This window comes from Panulirus ornatus, chromosome 29 (assembly GCF_036320965.1).
Source record: "Panulirus ornatus isolate Po-2019 chromosome 29, ASM3632096v1, whole genome shotgun sequence".
Taxonomy (NCBI): domain Eukaryota; kingdom Metazoa; phylum Arthropoda; class Malacostraca; order Decapoda; family Palinuridae; genus Panulirus; species Panulirus ornatus.
In genome coordinates, this window is record NC_092252.1 from 17,701,979 (window position 1) to 17,720,599 (window position 18,621).

General features: G+C 45.0%; 1 protein-coding gene across 1 annotated transcript; it reads left to right on the forward strand.

Annotated features, from left to right (window-relative positions):
* The first annotated feature begins 412 nt into the window (after positions 1-412).
* On the forward strand, positions 413-17,492 carry LOC139757970 (phenoloxidase-activating factor 1-like). The gene is made up of 8 exons (XM_071678905.1): positions 413-498; positions 1,677-1,868; positions 6,994-7,103; positions 11,504-11,613; positions 12,430-12,754; positions 14,155-14,257; positions 14,899-15,053; positions 16,713-17,492. The coding sequence occupies exons 1-8, from the start codon at positions 429-431 to the stop codon at positions 17,133-17,135; spliced, it is 1,488 nt and encodes a 495-aa protein (XP_071535006.1). The 5' UTR covers positions 413-428; the 3' UTR covers positions 17,136-17,492.
* Positions 17,493-18,621: the final 1,129 nt, after the last annotated feature.

Consider the following 18,621-nt stretch of genomic DNA (forward strand, 5'->3'; position numbering starts at 1 on the left):
AGGAATGGAATGGAGGAACAAGAGGTACTGGAGATGCAGGTGTGGGTTGGCAGGGAGTAGGTTAGAAATGGATGGGAGGATAACTTGAACAATATAGAACTAGTAATAACTATATAACGAGAGGAACAGTAAAACAATGACGTATTGCAGAGCTAATGTTACCACTGACGTAGGGAGTTCAGCCGGGAAGTATGGCCCCTTCCCTTGATATTCTCATATGTCATGATTTCCTACTTGGTATTGCCGTTGATGACGTCCTAACGTGCAAGTGGTACACAAGTCCCGCATGTATTACTTACGTTTAGGCTGTGCACACTAACGTCATTGTTTACCCCAGCGCTGATTGGCGGAGGGATAATGACATCACGTCACTCAGCAAGAAGGGGTTCATTCCACTGGTTCCCTCGCAGTTTCAGTCCATCGTCAGCATGTGTACTAGACACAAGTTGTTTATCCTAGCTCTCCTCGCTCTGGCCTTCACTCAGGGCCTGGCTGAGGGTAAGTGGCAAGCAAATAGTTCAAAGAAAAAGGATTTGAAATGAGTCTTTTGATACAGCAAAACAGGAAATGAGTCGTGAGTTATACTTTGCTTTTGATGGTTCTTTATAGCTTTATCCCTCTTTGCTTAGGTCTATCATGTTGATTAGGTATTGCTGCGTCGTACTCTTCATTCATATTCACTCATATTCCCCATCAGAGTGATTCATACTCATGATCATTCTCAAATAATCCTGATTATTCCTCATAATTGTCATTCATGCTCATAATCAACTCACTCATATTCCTGGTTCTTCTCCCATATTCGTAAACACCCTCGGGACTCATATTCTGGCATTTTCAAACAAAACCGTGAGTAGCCTCATGTTCCTCACCATCGTATAATAGTTATGATTATCATTTTGAACTCCTCATCACTGTAGCAGCATTTCCAATCCTTTCGACTTGCGTGACCAATCCTTCTCATTCACAAATCACCTTCAATTACTCTCATTGACATTTTGCCAATCATCACTATCATTGGCTTTAGTCATATTCGTAGTTTGCTTTTCATATTCACGATATTCCTGGCTGACAGTCTAGTATCCTCAGTCATCTTCAGTTGTCATGTTTCTCATCATCATTAGCATCATGACGCATTTCTCCTTCTCTTGTTGGATTCGTCATTCTGAGCCACATTGTCCTCATGCCTATAAATTGATTACCATTGATGTTTTCCTTATTTACAATATCATTTACATATACGTCTCGTATGTTTCCATGATTCGACAATACCATAAGTCGTTGTCACACATCACCATCACTCATTTTCCCAACACTATCACTCACTCGCTTATCAGCATCACTCACCCTTGCTATCACCATGATATACCCTGCCATCACCATCACACACCTTCCCATCACCATCACAGACCCTGACATCACTGACCCTGACATCACCATCACACATCTTCACATCGCTATCACAGACCCTGACATCACCATCACTGACCCTGACACGACCATCAAAGACCCTGGCATCACCATCACAGATCCTACGATCACCATCACACACCTCCTTCCCATCACGATCACATACCCTGCCATCACCATCACAAACCTTCCCATCACCATCAAACACACTCTACCATCAACCACCATATTTCCTGACTCCCTCCCTTCACCCTCGCCTGTGGCAGTACGGTATGGGGACGGGCTGCCCGGAGAGGAGTGTCTCATGGGTGGTGGTGTGGTGGGCTACTGTGAGGAGATCAGCTCCTGCCTGAGGACTAGGGGCGTCGTCAAGAGGGAGGGCGTCGTCCAGCTCTGCGGGGCGAGAGACCACACCGTCTACGTCTGCTGCCGGAGGCCCGATCTCGTCGTCCGGGAATGTAAGTATGGAAATCCAGCGTTAAAGAGATCGGTTTCTAACTTCTGATAACCCTATAGTGTTATAACCTTTTTTTCCTCCTTTTCGTGGGGAAACCGAGATGGCAAGGGATGTTTTAGGTTTTGAAACCAGGTGTGAAAGAATGGTTCTCTAAGAGTGAAAACCGTTTTTTCAAAGAGTGGTTTACAGTGAAGCCGAGGGTTTGAAGAATGGTTTTGAAGTTTTGATAAGCTGGTGACTATGTGTTGAAACTCGGTGTTATAGATTAGAGAACGGTGTCTATGTGTAGAAACCCGTTGTTATAGATTGAACAACGGTTTCTGTGTTGAAACCCGGTGCAAGAGGACGGTTTCTATGCTGAAACCAGATGTTAAACAATCGTTCATCAAGTGTTGAAAACCTCCGTCAGAAAGACTGGTCCCTAAGTTCTGAAACCCAGCGGAGCATGCTGTGTCGTGAGCCCACAGCACTGGTACAGCTTGTTGTGTCATCAGCCCACAGCGCTGGAAGACCTTGTTGTGTCATCAGCGCACAGCACGGGAAGACCTTGTTGTGTCATCAGCCCACAGCACGGGAAGACCTTGTTGTGTCATCAGCGCACAGCACTGGATGACCTTGTTGTGTCATCAGCCCACAGCACTGGAAGACCTTGTTGTGTCATCAGCCCACAGCACTGGAAGACCTTGTTGTGTCATCAGCGCACAGCACTGGAAGACCTTGCTGTGTCATCAGCCCACAGCACTGGAAGACCTTGTTGTGTCATCAGCCCACAGCACTGGAAGACCTTGTTGTGTCATCAGCGCACAGCACTGGAAGACCTTGCTGTGTCATCAGCCCACAGCACTGGAAGACCTTGTTGTGTCATCAGCCCACAGCACTGGAAGACCTTGTTGTGTCATCAGCCCACAGCACTGGAAGACCTTGTTGTGTCATCAGCCCACAGCACTGGAAGACCTTGCTGTGTCATCAGGCCACAGCACTAGAGTCGAGGGTCCTGAAGGCCGATGGGAGAGCCCGGCTGTTCTCGAGGTTTCGGTACAGACGACCCGAGGTTATCTCCACCCAGTGGTGCCAGTAACTCGCTCCTGCTGCTGCTGGTACTGCTGCTTCTCCTCCTGCTGCTCCTATTGCTGCTGCAACACTTGGAGCTTCAAGCAGGAGCAGCATCGGTAACATCGGAGACCAGGAGGGTTAACGCTATGACCAACATCATCAAACACATCAGCGATTATGAGAAGGAAAACAAGAACACAGTTCACAAGAACATCGACGTCACCACTAACAGTAAAAGACAAACAACAACAACAACAACAACAACAACAACAGTAACACAGACACTGTAAAACGGAACGAGAAACAGTAGCAGAACAGACAACAACAGCAGGGACACAGACGACAGTAAATCATACTCGACTATCAACACAGACAACCAAAAACAACGAAGTGGCATAACAGCAGTAACCGTGACAACAGTAACAGTGACAACAGTCGCAGTGATTACAGTAACAGTGACAACAGTAACAGAGACAACAGTAGCAGTGACAGCAGTAACAGAGACAACAGTAGCACTGACAACAGTGACAACAGCAGCAGTGACAACAGTAACTGTGACAACAGTAGCAGTGACAACAGTAATAAAGACAACAGTAGCAGTGACAACAGTAACAGTGACAACAGTAGCAGTGACAACAGTAACAAAGACATCAGTAGCAGTGACAACAATAACAGATAACAGTAGCAGTGACAACAGTAACAGTGACAACAGTAGCAGTGACAGCAGTAACAGTGACAACGGTAGCAGTGACAACAGTAACAGATAACAGTAGCAGTGACAACAGTAACAGTGACAACAGTAGCTGTGACAACAATAACAGATAACAGTAGCAGTGACAACAGTAACAGTGACAACAGTAGCAGTGACAGCAGTAACAGTGACAACGGTAGCAGTGACAACAGTAGCAGCACGAGCAGCAGCAGCAGCAGCAGTTGTAGCGAACGGAACAACACCAATTAGCTTCGCCAGAGTCTCTGACCTTTGACTCCCTCACTCCTATCTTTCCCCAGCACTGGCAGAGCCATCCTCACCGCCCGATGCCATCCATACCTTGGTTATTTCCTCAAACTCATCTCTCTTAGCTTCATCGCTTGAATCACTGTCTCTCACACTTTGCCATAATTTCCTCAGTCTTCAGCTTCGAATCCACCCGGGTTCTGAGAGGTATTCGCCAATAACAACCCCGTTCACCAATGCTAAGTTAAATTAGTTGGTCTATTTACTAACCAGTCGAAGTTGGCAGTTAGTGAATACATCAGGAAGGAAAAGAAATGTTTCGCAGACAATTCAAGGAAAACAATTATGGCTTTGTGTTCACATCATTTCCCATAACAGAACATTTTTGATACAGACACAGCATTAGGCACCGACATGTTCATATAAAGAGAGATATGTACGCATACTAATGCACTAACGAACTTATCTTAGACACAAAAATAAATGATTAAATATGTGACCTGTGACGCTAACGTTGTTGTGGACATGGGGACGAAAACGGACAATTTGAATAAACACACAAACGCAAACAGAAAAAGCAATTAGAGTGGTTCAGGTAGGCATCATTGACAAAAAAGAAAAGAACAAAAAAAAAAAAAAATACAGATAAATGATATTTATCAATTATCTGACTTTCCCTCTTTATCTGAATTTACCATTTGTAATTCTTTGATTTATTTACGTTATCACAGGGTATCAGATAGCCAGACCTCAAAACTCTGGAAATCCTAGAAATCAGAAAACATTTTGGGTCGAGAAGAATTTTCTATATTAAGCCTAATTTTTGTCTTGTTTTTCACTGTAAACGTAATGTGAGATTGTTCACAGACTTATTACGAGAAAAATAGTGTCAGAAAAGTGTGTAATCATACTTTTAAGACAGAGAAGGCCAAAGTTACATGTTACACAGAAGGTCAGACTTTTTGAAACTGTTTTATTTAAGCTACACCCTGAAATTTAGCAATATCGAAGTCGGTTTCGGATTTCTGATGTACCTGTAAACACTTTTCCACTGCGTATAATAATAGCTCACGTGGAGCATCTGTTGTTTTTAGTTTATTTGGTCAAAGGTTGTGCGGGTCTCTCCCAAAACAAGGCGATCGTCGTTCGTGGTCTACTAACTTTCAACATTTCAATCTTCCCTTCTAAAATTACTGGTTTGATTTGAACCAAATATGGCAGAGATGGTCCTTACGTGTTTCCATTTATTTTTTTTTCCATTGATCAGGGCCGTCATCCAAGGCAGCAACGGGTGCTAGAAATAATCCGTCCACTAACTTTCCAGATTTCACCATATTTTCTCTGAAAATCCTGAGCCAGTTTGAAGCAAATTCAGCAGGGGTGGTTTAGGGTGGTCCCCTTTCATAATTTCAGGCCCGATGACCCACGACCAACTTCCAAACTGGTCTCTATAACTACCGTCAAATTAAGCGTAGCTTCGTTCGAAGTCAGAATTCACTCATCTCAATTGTACACCAGGAATTACGAGTTGTTTGACGTACAAAATAGGCTTCAATCTGCCAAGTCTGGGGGTCTGTTGAGTACGCAAGTGAGGCCTATTCTGTTCTGTTAAAAAAAAGTCACATGAAAATCTCCCCCGAGACCACTGGGTTAGCCTGAAACAACAGCATGGCAGGGGTGGTTCATTTGCTCGTCCCTTCCCAAAACAGAATCTAAGACCTCGACCACCATACAAGGTATCCTCTGTTTGGAAAGATTAAGATTTCTTCAAATACCCAGAGCTTATCATTAACTAATCATGCACATACATAAAAGCTATTGGTACCTGATTATGCTCATACATAAAACCTATTGTTAAAAAATCAAATTGAATATTACTCTGTAGCCACTAGGCCAATTTACACCAGACCCGGCAGAGATGGGCTTTGAGTGGTCTCTCGTCCAAATTGTGTACAGGCGACACCGACACTCATCCAAGATGGCTGCTGTAAATGAAAATAATTTTTTTTCTTTTTCAGTTCACATTTCTATTTTTTTTTTCCTTGTAACTTCTGGACCAGCTGAAACCCAACTTGATCGGGATGTTCTCCTTCCAAATTTGTATTTGGTGACCACAACCACGATTTAAATTGGTCGTTGTTACTTGAAAAGAATCTTCAAAAAGTCACAAGATTGTTCTTCGAAACCACAGGGGCAAAACTTGAACCAAAATTGGTAAATGACGTTCTCTGGGTTGGCTCGCTTTCTAACTGTGTCTGGTGGCCCCGACCACCACGATCCTCGTTTTTCATAAAAATAGAAATTTTCCTCAATTTCTCGCAAGAAAAAGAAAAAAAAAAATGCATGAATATTTTCTCCTCTGAAACTAGTGGGCCAATTTGAGCAAAACTTTTCAGGGATGGTTCCTGGTTGGTTCTGCTTCAGAACTGCAGTCGGCAGCTGTAGTAATCATCTAAGGTGGCCGCTGCTGCTAATAACATATACTTCTTTCAAGTAGTTAAGGATTAGTTTCAAGACGGAACTAACTGGAATTTCGGTTGTTATTTAAAGAATAATCAATGAGGTATTGAACAGGTGATAAAATGGTTTTCTATGAAAGGTATGGTTCTGCTCATTTTTTTTTTTTTTGCCGATTATGCAAATTAGGTTCATCTGATGTAAAATAGATATCAAATTATGAAATAGGATGAGTGACGCTGTCTCAATTGAATCTCTGGTTGAAATGTTTACAGTTGTAACACTGCTGTATCTTACTGTGTTATGGTATCAATTCTCACACTTTATCATGACTGTAATTCATTACATGAACGTTTTTTAAAATTTGCACTGTATCATAACCATATTTCACGGCATGAAAGTCTTTATCTAGCTTTCTACTGTACCAGTATCACTTTACCTAACTGTATTACAGTATTTATTCACTCTTGCACTATATCAAGACTGTAATTCACTATATGGAAATATTTCTTTCCTCTTACACTTTGTCAGCATCACTGTATCTCACTGTATTTACTAACACGCTGCATCATGACCTTAGCTCATCATATGAAAGTATTTCTTTACCTCTACACTGTACCATCGTGAGAGTGTCTGACCGTGTGTCTCTTGGTGGCAGTGTGTGACGCCTGGAGCCACTACTGGAGAGGGAGTGAGGGGCGGTGTGTGGTGGAGAAGCCTCTGATCGTTGGAGGTGAGGACGCCAATCTCGGAGAGTTCCCTCACACGGTAAGCAAATCTTCTTCTGTCTCTCCATGTCTTCCGAGTTTCTGGTCTTGTCTTAAAACACAGCTCGGTCCAGAGCCTGACCTTACGTATATGAGGTCTTCTACCCCTACAGCTGGGTCTGGGACCTTGCTTAACCTAACTTATACCTTGAGATGGTTTCGGAGGTCTTCTACCCCCACAGCTGGGTCTGGGGCCTCACCTAACTTTACGTATATTCTACGATGGTTTGAGAGGTCTTCTACCCCCACAGCTGGGTCTGAGGCCTCAACTAACTTTACGTATATTCTACGATGGTTTGAGAGGTCTTCTACCCCCACAGCTGGATCTGAGGCCTCACCTAACCTTGCGTATATTTTACGATGGTTTGAGAGGTCTTCTACCCCCACAGCTGGGTCTGGGGCTTCACCTAACCTTACGTATATTTTACGATGGTTTGAGAGGTCTTCTACCCCCACAGCTGTGGTCTTGGGCCTCACCTAACTTTACGTAACAATACTTTACGATGGTTTCGGTCTTCTACCCCCACAGCTGGGTCTGGGACCTTACCTAACCTTATGTATGCCTTACGATGGTTTCGGAGGTCTCCTACCCCCACAGCTGGGTCTGGGATCTTTCCTTGCCACTTAACGTATATTTCACGATGTTATTTGATTTCCTTTTGGCCATATCTCAAAAGTCTCATGTTTGAAGTTATGTCAGGATCTTTTTCTTTTGTTGGCTCTGAGTTCTGAACCTCTGGGTACAGAAGACTAAGTCTGTTCTTATCTATTTGTCAAACACGAGTCTTTTAAACTATGGAGGAAAACGTTCTTTTCCCTGTCTATATTCATAGATCCCTTTGTCTCGAACATACATGCGAAGCATCAGATTAAATACCTCAGTTTTAAATAGTAGTCTATTTACATATGAAAGAAAGTTTTTTCTAATAACATTCGGGACTCTGATAGCTTTTTTGTTCTTATTAAACAACAACCTAAGAGATCTATAAATGATAGAGCAAATGAGATACATAGATAGGTAGATAAGCAGAGAGAGAGAGAGAGAGAGAGAGAGAGAGAGAGAGAGAGAGAGAGAGAGAGAGAGAGAGAGAGAGAGAGAGACTTACTATCTCTTCATAATTCGACCACAAGACAAATATTCTCGTGTCGCGTCTTTAGCCTACGACACGACGTCATCCACGAACGTGACCGTCAAAAGGTCATCAACAAGAGCCACTCCGCCCGTCCTGCTGTCTGGGAATCCCCTTCCCCCTCCTACACACACACACACACACACACACACACACACACACAGCCCTATCTCTTCCTCCCCGGCAGAACCCCGGGGTAACCGAATATAGACGGAATTTCCCCATGGGGAAGACGGCTCTCCCCGTGAGGCGATAGAGATAGTGACGAGAAAGCACGACAAGTGGCGGGGAAAAACCAGAACGGACGCTTCCCCTTTGGGGATGCAGAAGTGATCCTCTGATGTGGGGCGGTTTAGGGACGTGGGTTGGCGCCTCCAGTGAAGCAACGCCCGGGCCTCCGTGAGACACATGCGAACCACACACTTGCTGAAGCCACACAAGTGTACAAGATGAGGATCTTACGATGCGCCACTACCGAGAACACGACCCTGACACAGAACACACCCAAGAACAACATCAGTGACTTAAGATAAATTCAGGTGGAACAAACACTTTGACGGACTGAATCCGGATGGCGGACGCCACGAACGAAGGGAAGGATACACTTGACGAACACAGGCAAGAGTGATCCGTAAAGGTCGTGCTTTTACTTTAAGAAATCCACAAGAAGAGACAATAATTCCACATATGGTGATACTCTACATAAAGTTCAGAATATGACCCTAAAGTGCGTTAAGATAACCTCCCATGACCTGGGTATTCAGAGTGAAGTAAAAGCTTAAAGAATGAAAGCAACAATATATAAACGAACGAATAAAAAGACAGATGCAAAAATGACTGAAAATGGGACACAGTAGAATGTACCACTACAGAGCTATGTTAAGATTTCATCGAATATGTATCGTAGAAAACGATTACAGAAGTTATAATGATCGGAGAACAAAGTGAAATGCTTATCAAAGGGAAAAACAAATGAATGGCGTCTCTCTCTACGTAGACTGCTTCACGCAGCTGTTAGTTTCAGCGGTACCGATCACTGCCAGTAGCAGTACGTGTGTGTGTGTGGCACGTATTCATCCTGGTATATACTCATGTGCAGACTGTCGGAGGCCTTGCGAAGCTCTGCAACCGAATACGATCCTGCTTTCATCTCTGCAGCCAACGTTTGAGGGAAACTCCCCAGAGGATAATCTGTCCACGCACGCTTCTCCAGTGGACCCACAAGCAAAGCAGATTTGATCGAACCAATGCGGAAAGTCGGGTCTCAGCCATGTTGCACCAGGCCTCAGCCATACTAGAGCAGGTCTCAGCCATGTTGCACCAGGCCTCAGCCATACTAGAGCAGGCCTCAGCCATGCTACACCAGAACTCAGCCATACTAGAGCAGGCCTCGGCCATGCCACACCAGGACTCAGCCATGCTGGAGCAGGCCTAAGACATGCTGTACCAGGCCTCAGCCATGCTACACCAGGCCTCAGCCATGCTGGACCAGGCCTCAGCCATGCTACATTAGGCTTCAGCCATCCTGAAACACAACACTGCTCACATATGGAGGGCCCGCCTATATGCTGTACATGATCCCTCACTCGGGGTTCATCTTGGCTTTAATGCTGAGTTGCACGCTGAGCGGTACGCCAGCTACACTGAGATCAGTGCCATTATTATCTTCTCCCAACTGTAATGTAGACAGGGAACCCCCACCTCCCTAAGCCCGATGGCGTTAGCAAGATGCCTGGCGGTGTGGCATTATATGCCTGGTGACGTGGGGCAGACAGCTGGTGTGGCACTACACACGTGCTCCTCCCACCTTAGCAGATGACAGTTTGGATCATGTGATCACACTGGTGTCGTAGCAAACTTCGAGAAATGACGGAGATTGTATATGAGGCTCAGGATCCACTACAAAACCTCTTTCTTCCAACTGTCTTGGGGAGAGACCTCAGCTTCTCGGCTAGTTCAATGAAGTAGGGAAGAGGAAGCAGCCATATTTCTACTTCAGCACCTCACCATGGCTATCCAGCGAGGAAACACAAGAGGCAGCGGTGTCTCATGATCCAGTCTCCGAGGAGGAGCAGGTAACATACCAAGGTGTTATTCGAACGTAATTCCTTTTAAAGACTTGATAATCTGGATTACTTCTTTCTAATACACTGAATGAATACAGAACGAGGAAGAAGTGTGGTGGGGGAAGAAACTATTTCAAACTATTGGCAGAAAAAAAACTTTCGTGATTAATATTCATTTGTTTCCCTTTAGGGTATGAGGGTCTTTAAATCAACCCACAAGTGGTACTCCTATATCTATATCTACCTATCTATATATGGTCCTTATGATGCCATTTGACATTCACCCTTATAAGCAATGTAGACTTGTATGTTAAAGACGCCACAGACACCAATGGGTTGCTCGGGAATTATAAAGACAAGGCTTTTGGAGAGGGGGAAGAAGGAGCAGCTGAGAGACGGGAGATAGTCACAGACTATACAGATGTTTGGTGCAGGTTTGACTGAGGTGTATGGAGGGTTTGCTGGATACATACACATGGTACATCTGGTGTCGAAATCATACTATACTCCCGGCTATCTGATGTGTGTGTGTGTGTGTGTGTGTGTGTGTGTGTGTGTGTGTGTGTGTGTGTGTTCAGAGACGAACCTGACCACGTTAGACAAAGAACTGTTCACTATTGTTCATCACGTCAGTGTCGATCGATCACGGGAGCGCCTCTCTCAAGGGGGTCTGTGGTTATGGGGGAATCCAGGTGTGGTCCATATTAGTCTCAGTGCTCTCGAGGTCTTGGGTAAGTCTGAGGTCTGTGCGGGTCTGTTGTCTTCTAATTTCTCACATAATTCATTTATCGATGCTGCTGCTGCTATAATTCGAGTGTGGATAAAGTCTTGAGTGGGTTTGGCATCAACGCCATTACTCTGCATCAGGAATATTTGCAGCTAAATTGCATGATGAAGAAGAATAAAAGTGGGAAATTATACAGTCACACTGCTGAAGGTACGAACTGAGGTTAATTCAAATGTGAATCTACTTTGATAACCTAAGATCCAGTGAGAAAAATAGATTAACTTATGATGATGATAGGAGAGGTAAACTGAACAATGCACTCGTCATAAAGATCTTGATTTGGATTCACGAAGATGACAAAAGAAGGCATCTAAATGCACTTGTGATTAATGATATCCCATTAGGGAATAAGGACGTCATCTTAAAGTCTTGATCTGTAGTGATGATACGTGTTGGACATGTGCCTCATCCCTGACAGGTCTTCCTCGGCAGCAAGAGATGGGACGATCAGGTCAACTACTTCTGTGGAGGAACGCTGATCTCCCCCTACCACGTCCTCACCGCTGCTCACTGCGTCTTTGGGTACAGGTATGTAATTCCCCCTCCCTCATCTCTCTCTCTCTCTCTCTCTCTCTCTCTCTCTCTCTCTCTCTCTCTCTCTCTCTCTCTCTCTCTCTCCCTCTCCTATTTCAAGATAAGCAGTTTCCTGTCTTTCATTATGCGTAAGCAAATCTCCTCTTTCTCAGATTTAAGATAAGGAGTTTCTTATCTTTTAGGATCAGATAGATAGACTAGTTTGCTGAGTCTATGACCTTAAGTAGATATGTTGTAACAAGTTGACGAAAGTTCTTCTTGGTAAAGATATAATATCTCCCAAATATTCCTCCATCCTTGAGGTACAGCTATAATATCTCCCAAATATTCCACCTTCCTTGAGGTATAGCTATAATATCTCCCAAATATTCCACCATCCTTGAGGTATAGCTATAATATCTCCCAAATATTCCACCTTCCTTGAGGTATAGCTATAATATCTCCCAAATATTCCACCATCCTTGAGGTACAGCTATAATATCTCCAATATTCCACCTTCCTTGAGGTATAGCTATAATATCTCCCAAATATTCCACCTTCCTTGAGATATCTTCCACACAATAGTTCTTGCCATTTACCTGTTAAATGGCTTGGCATCTTGTCTCGTTCTTCACGTAAAACTACCATTCTATTTCATTTTCCATTCTCCCTGCCATTTATAAAGGCCCGATTGTGACTGAAATGCCAGTTCTCTTCCTCTCTCATGTGTGAGTGTAATTACCTATCTGTAATTACCTATCTGTAATTACCTATTTGTAAATCATCTATTTGTGATTATCTATTGATGCTTTCCGTTTCCTACCTGCCAAGGGAGGGCACCACCTACTGGGCCAAGTTAGGCGAACACGACCGCTTCCACAGCGCCTCAGGAGAGTCGATCGAGGTCATCCATGGTCCTATACCCTCCTCCCTGTACGGGGCCGCTGAGCTCCAGGCTAACCAACCTCTTACGACGACGACTACGACTACTACGACGACTGCTACTACTACGACCACGACTACGACTACGACAGCTGAACCAGCGCAGATGGCGCCCGTGGAGCAGGAGATCGAGGTGGTGGACGTGCAGGTGTACCCACACTACCCTCTCAGGTTTTACTACCACGATGTTGCCGTGGTCAGGCTCAAGACCCCGGTAGGTTGGGTCGGGCAGGGAGAGAGAGAGAGAGAGGAGAGAGAGAGAGAGAGAGAGAGAGAGAGAGAGAGAGAGAGAGAGTGCGGCTGCGTGTTCACACATTAAGACAACGGAGACAAAGGCATATGCCGAAGTACGGAAAAAGGTATGTGTACACACACACACACACACACACGGAAAAAGGTATGTGTACACACAGATACAGACACAGACACACACACAGACACACATACACACACACACACACCACACACACACACGGCCCGGATGTTGTATGAAGCAGCTCTGGAAAAAGCCCCCGGAAACCACGAGTGAGTGAGGTCTCGCGTGAACTGCAGGTTTGCCGCTTTTAACACGACCAAAACCAACCGATGTGCCTCCATTCAGGAGACCTGGTTCTACACCACACACCAGATAGGTAGCCGGTGTGTGCGCGCGCGCGCGCGCGTGTTTGTGTGTGTGTGTGTGTGTGTGTTGAGGTGGTGATTATGATGGGACAGTGTGTGTGTGTGTGTGTGTGTGTGTGTGATTATGATGGGACAGATGGACCAAATGTCTTCGTCTTTCATCGGAAAGCCATTGAGATCTGCCAGATACGAAACTAGTGGTTAAATCCAAGTGTCTTTCAAACACACTAACAGATTCGGTATTGGAAGACAAGCAAACATAGTAGACGTGATATAGATGAGGTCTGTTAGACGAAGCTGGCTGGAGTCCCACAGTCATTAGTACCTTTTACACATGGCCGATGTGTAGAAGGTTCAGGGACACAGCAATGTACAGGAACAATGTACAGGAACACAACAATGAAGACAGTAATGATACATCAACCGCTACACCAGGTAAATCTTGTGTCTGTGGTGGAATAGGCATAAGATAACAACACGAGAGATTTATGATATGAACAATTGTGTTCAAATAGTGATTTGAAACGGGGTTATAAACGGAGGAGTAAAGCATTGCATCTGTCCATCATGAAAACGAAAATGAAGGAAGAAAATCGCAAAAGAATACATTGAAGTAATTTTGAATGAATGAGGAACATTGAGGGAGTAATTAACGAATTCTTCCTGAAGATAGGTCGGCTCTGGCGAACTGGTGGGCAAAGGAACATCGAATATCTAATATGATTTTGGGGATGTAGAGCTTCAGCGACTGAGCAGTGGACTGTAGGAGGCAAGTACAGAGAAAACAAAAGCTATGCCTCATGAAACACCCAGATGGCCGCACGCAAGACGAAGAGCGAGACGTAGAGTTACGACACTAACACTCGTACAGACACTTGTACACACAACATAAGAATAAGCAAGTCTTTCTAATATGAATAATATCACTACTACTAGTACTACTACTACTACTACTACTACTACTATTGATGATATCTTCGTGTGCTCCTGCAGGCGAAGCTGACGAAGAGAGTGTTGCCAGCGTGCCTACCCCAGGACCCTTATGACGACCACCAGGGAAAGTACCTCACCGTGACCGGCTGGGGCCACACGACAGGTACGTCACCTCAATAGTGCAGTCCACCGCGGGAACGCAGACGAGACTAACTGATCACATCAATCCTCATAGCTCTTTACAAACCAATCCTCTGGTTCTGGGAGAAGTAGTAACAGTAATGATCTGGTTCTGAGAGCAACAAGAACCCTTTACGTCATGGTGTTCAATGCCTCTACTGGGATCTAACGTTTCTCCATAAAACAGATTTAGATTGATCTAAGAGGCTTGAGTCCCTCCCGAACTCCATATGGCTAAGAGGTTCTTGTTGGTTCTCTGAAAGCTCGAGTGGTGGCCATCGATTTACTAGATTAAAAGATCTAATTCTTCAAACGTCTTGCTACTACTACTACTACTACTACTACTACTGCTACTAATGCTACTGCTACTACTACTTCTAGCTACTACTACTATAACCACTCCTCTAAGATGTCCTTAAAGAAATGAAATTCTTTGACGATATCATGTCTTTATATGGATGATTTCATACCTCTAAGAATCTTTGTGATTATAAAAGTATCTATAGTTCTAATGTCCCACTACAAGTGCTCCCACTAGATCAGGAGATCTAATAGTCTTTAAGGGATTCAGATGGCTGTAAACTCTCATACCCATCATACAAATGCCTTACTTTATGTCCACAGGATCACAGGAGATGTCTCGCATCCTGCAGAAGGTGACTGTGCCTGTGGTGGACGGCCTCACGTGCAATTACTTGCTCAAGAACTCGTACAGCGTACCGATGGGCATAACCAGAGACATGCTCTGTGCTGGCGACAGGGCCAAGGACTCCTGTGGGGTAATACATAGAGGGTTTAAGTAACCTTTTTTTTTTTTTTACATGTTGAACTTCCATGCTAGGAGATGCGTATATATCATCCACCAACCACAGTGCCATGCTGGGTGGTGGGTGGATCAATACGCATCTCCCAAGATGATGCGTAACTTGAAAAAGGAAGTATACTCCTCCTTGAGAGAGAGAGAGAGAGAGAGAGAGAGAGAGAGAGAGAGAGAGATTCATCCGCGGGAATTCTAAAAATTTGCGGACGACATATGAGATTCATAGATGGAACCCAGTCACACAAGATGGCTGTCTACAGAGTCAAAAAGATTCGGACCAATTTGATGGAATTTGTCAAAGCCATTGGCAGAGAGACTTTATCACTGACATGTGCAAAATGATTCATTTTGGGAAGTGAATCTTGAATCACGAATGTAGAATTGCTTCGTGAATCATTGTGAGAAGTGGGAAAAGATAAAAGTCCCTTAGAGAAATTATCAGGCATGACATAAAGCATGGCAAACAATGCCTAGTAGTTTGTTATCTGTCCTTCCCATGTACCCTTCATACGAGAATGGCTGTGAGTGAGGCAAACTTTTACCCCTCTGCTATGTCGGCTACTATGAGGTGATAAGGTGCTCAAGGTAATGCTAGTTCTCTTACCACATATATGGCCCTGGTTGTACAGGATTTAGAAAAAAAAAAGGTGTGTGGGAGGAGGTTAGAGCAAGAGTTTGCTATCCTAGAAGGATTCAGTAAGAATCACGGAGAGTGTAGATATCCTACAGGACACGGGGGAACACGAGTGACCCAGGCAAAAGACAGTGTTGTGTGGCAGGTGTGTGTGTGTGTGTGTGTGTGTGTGGTCACCTGGAAGACGCAGAACACTGTAGGGAGGTTAATCCTCTGGACTTAGGCTAACACCCTTGTAGTCCCAGATCCCCCATTCTCAGTGCTACGCTCTTTCATTTGGGATAAAGGACGTGTTTTTATCTACCCCACTACCTGTGGTCTGTTCAGAATAGTAACTGCCATGTATTTCGTGTTATATGTCCTTGACAGGTTCCCCAGAACCTGCTTTTTCAGTTCCAGTTTGATTTAGTTTTTAACATGTTCCCGCAGTTTGTTGTCTTTGCCTTTTTCTTTTTCTGTCTGCCTTTCTCATCTTAAGCCAAACTCTCTCATTTCGACTATGATTAACTAACCTAAATGTTTGTTCATTCTGTCCTCTTTCTCTCCCCCGGTGAATTAAGCTTTCATTTCCTCCCTCAACCCCAGCATCTCTCTCTTGGGATTAAACACCTCTCTCAGTCTTTCTCATAAGCTTCCCTTCCCTCGTCCTCTCATCCAGTATTTCTCACTTTCATGCTAGCTTCTCATCCCCTACCATCCTAGACCTAAATGTACCAAGTGTATTCCTATCCACCTTTAGGTTTTCTTCTTCATAGACTATCAAGTCTTTCTTATCTAAATTTATCATGCACTACACTAGACCAACTCGTTATCTGTTATCTGGGTCTCAGACCATCACGTTATCTGTTATCTGGGTCTCCAATAGACCATCATGCCTTTTGTTGTCTCGTTCTCACATGTGGTGCCAAAGACCACATCAGGTCTATTTGTTTCCTGGTACACCCATGTCATTAGGTCTCGTGTCATCTTCCCATGTCCCTGCAGGGTGACAGCGGAGGGCCCCTGACGGGGCAAGTCCCAAGGAACGGCACGCGCTGCGAACACACGGTGCTCGGGGTCGTCAGCTTCGGCGTCGGCCACGTTCACTCCCGCTGTGGTTTGGTCGGGGTCTACGCTCGGGTCACCTCGTACCTCGACTGGATCACAGGCCTCATAGCCCCGGAGAGCAGCAGGGGTCACGAGGCGTTCTACACCACCACCACCACCACCACCACAACCACAACCCACAGCGCGGTGACCAACACCACCACATACACAATCGCCACATCTCCTCCTCCTCCTCCTCCACCACTCTGGGAGGGTTTAAGTTCCATACGCAGGAGTTCTAGTAACGAGGACCCGCCTTTTCTAGAACCAAACAGGGAATACCTGGAAGATTTTTTTGGTTTCGTCTTTCCGGATGAATAGACCTGGAATGTATAGTCCAGGAATGTTAACCAAATATCAGCACACACAACAACGTTACTCCAATTTGGTCTCCCATTTCTCCTCGTTCCCTCCACCTCCGACACATATATCCTCTTGGTCAATCTTTCCTCACTCATTCTCTCCATGTGACCAAACCATTTCAAAACACCCTCTTCTGTATGACGTAATCCGTCGCCTCTGGAGGATAGACCTGAACAGGTATCGTCATCAGAACTACGAAGAAAATTGATTCAAAAAATTTATGTGGATAAAGTTTTCAAGACACAAGATAAATATGGACTGATAAAATGTGTACAATAGATTTCCTGAAATAAAAGATCGACGTAACAATTAAAATCTATTGTTTTTTTTTTTATATATATAGTAAAGTACATCGTGTTATAGTAGCCAAGTTGTGGTGATGCACCCTGATGAAATAGCTAACCCCTGGTCGTACACACCCTGTTAAACGAGCCAAGCCTGAGCCGTACACCGTGTTAAACGCACCAATCCTGGGTCGTACGCCATGTTAAACGAGCCAAGCCTGAGCCGTACACCGTGTTAAACGAGCCAAGCCTGGGTCGTACACCGTGTTAAACGCACCAATCCTGGGTCGTACGCCATGTTAAACGAGCCAAGCCTGAGCCGTACACCGTGTTAAACGAGCCAAGCCTGAGCCGTACACCGTGTTAAACGAGCCAAGCCTGGGTCGTACACCGTGTTAAACGAACCAATCCTGGGTCGTACGCCATGTTAAACGAGCCAAGCCTAGGTCGTACACCGTGTTAAACGCAACTGGGTCGTACACCATGTTAAACGAGCCAAGCCTGGGTCGTACACCGTGTAAAACGAACCAATCCTGGGTCGTACGCCATGTTAAACGAGCCAAGCCTGGGTCGTGCACCGCGTTAAAATAGCCAACCTTAGGTCGTGCACCGCGTTAGACGAGCCAAGCCTGAGTCGTATACCGTGTTAAACGAACCAAGCCTGAGTCGCACACCGTGTCAAACGAGCCGAGTCTTGGTCGTGTACCGCGTTAAACGAGCCAAGCCTAGGTCGTATACCTTGTTAAATGAGCCAAGCTTGGGTCGTACATCGTGGTAAACTAGTAAAGCCTGGATCGTACACCGTGTTCAACGAGCCAAGCCTGGGTCGTACACCGAGTTCAACGAGCCAAGCCTGGGTCGTAGACCATGTTAAACGAGCCAAGCATGCGTCGTACACCTTGACGTCAGGGGGTCGTACCTCCCGACCAGGTAAGGGTGGTCGTACACGGTGATACAATAATAATTTCCACCACTGTGCACATCATGTCGTGACAAACAACTGTGGGATGATGTGGCCAGTGAATACGGTACGGACGCAGCCGAGGAGCCCAAGTTCCAGCAAAGCTTTCGGTGCAGTTTACGATGGTGATGGGCTCCTGACGAAGACCTCCTCCAGCTGACCCCAGGTGGTTGAATCACCGACCCATCTCACCTCATGT

Bases quoted from the DNA above. Each gene is read 5' to 3' on its own strand.
- LOC139757970 (XM_071678905.1), top strand. From the start codon at position 429: ATGTGTACTAGACACAAGTTGTTTATCCTAGCTCTCCTCGCTCTGGCC. The intron at 499-1,676 runs GTAAGTGGCAAG...CGCCTGTGGCAG, and splicing joins CACTCAGGGCCTGGCTGAGG to TACGGTATGGGGACGGGCTG. The intron at 1,869-6,993 runs GTAAGTATGGAA...TCTTGGTGGCAG, and splicing joins CGATCTCGTCGTCCGGGAAT to TGTGTGACGCCTGGAGCCAC.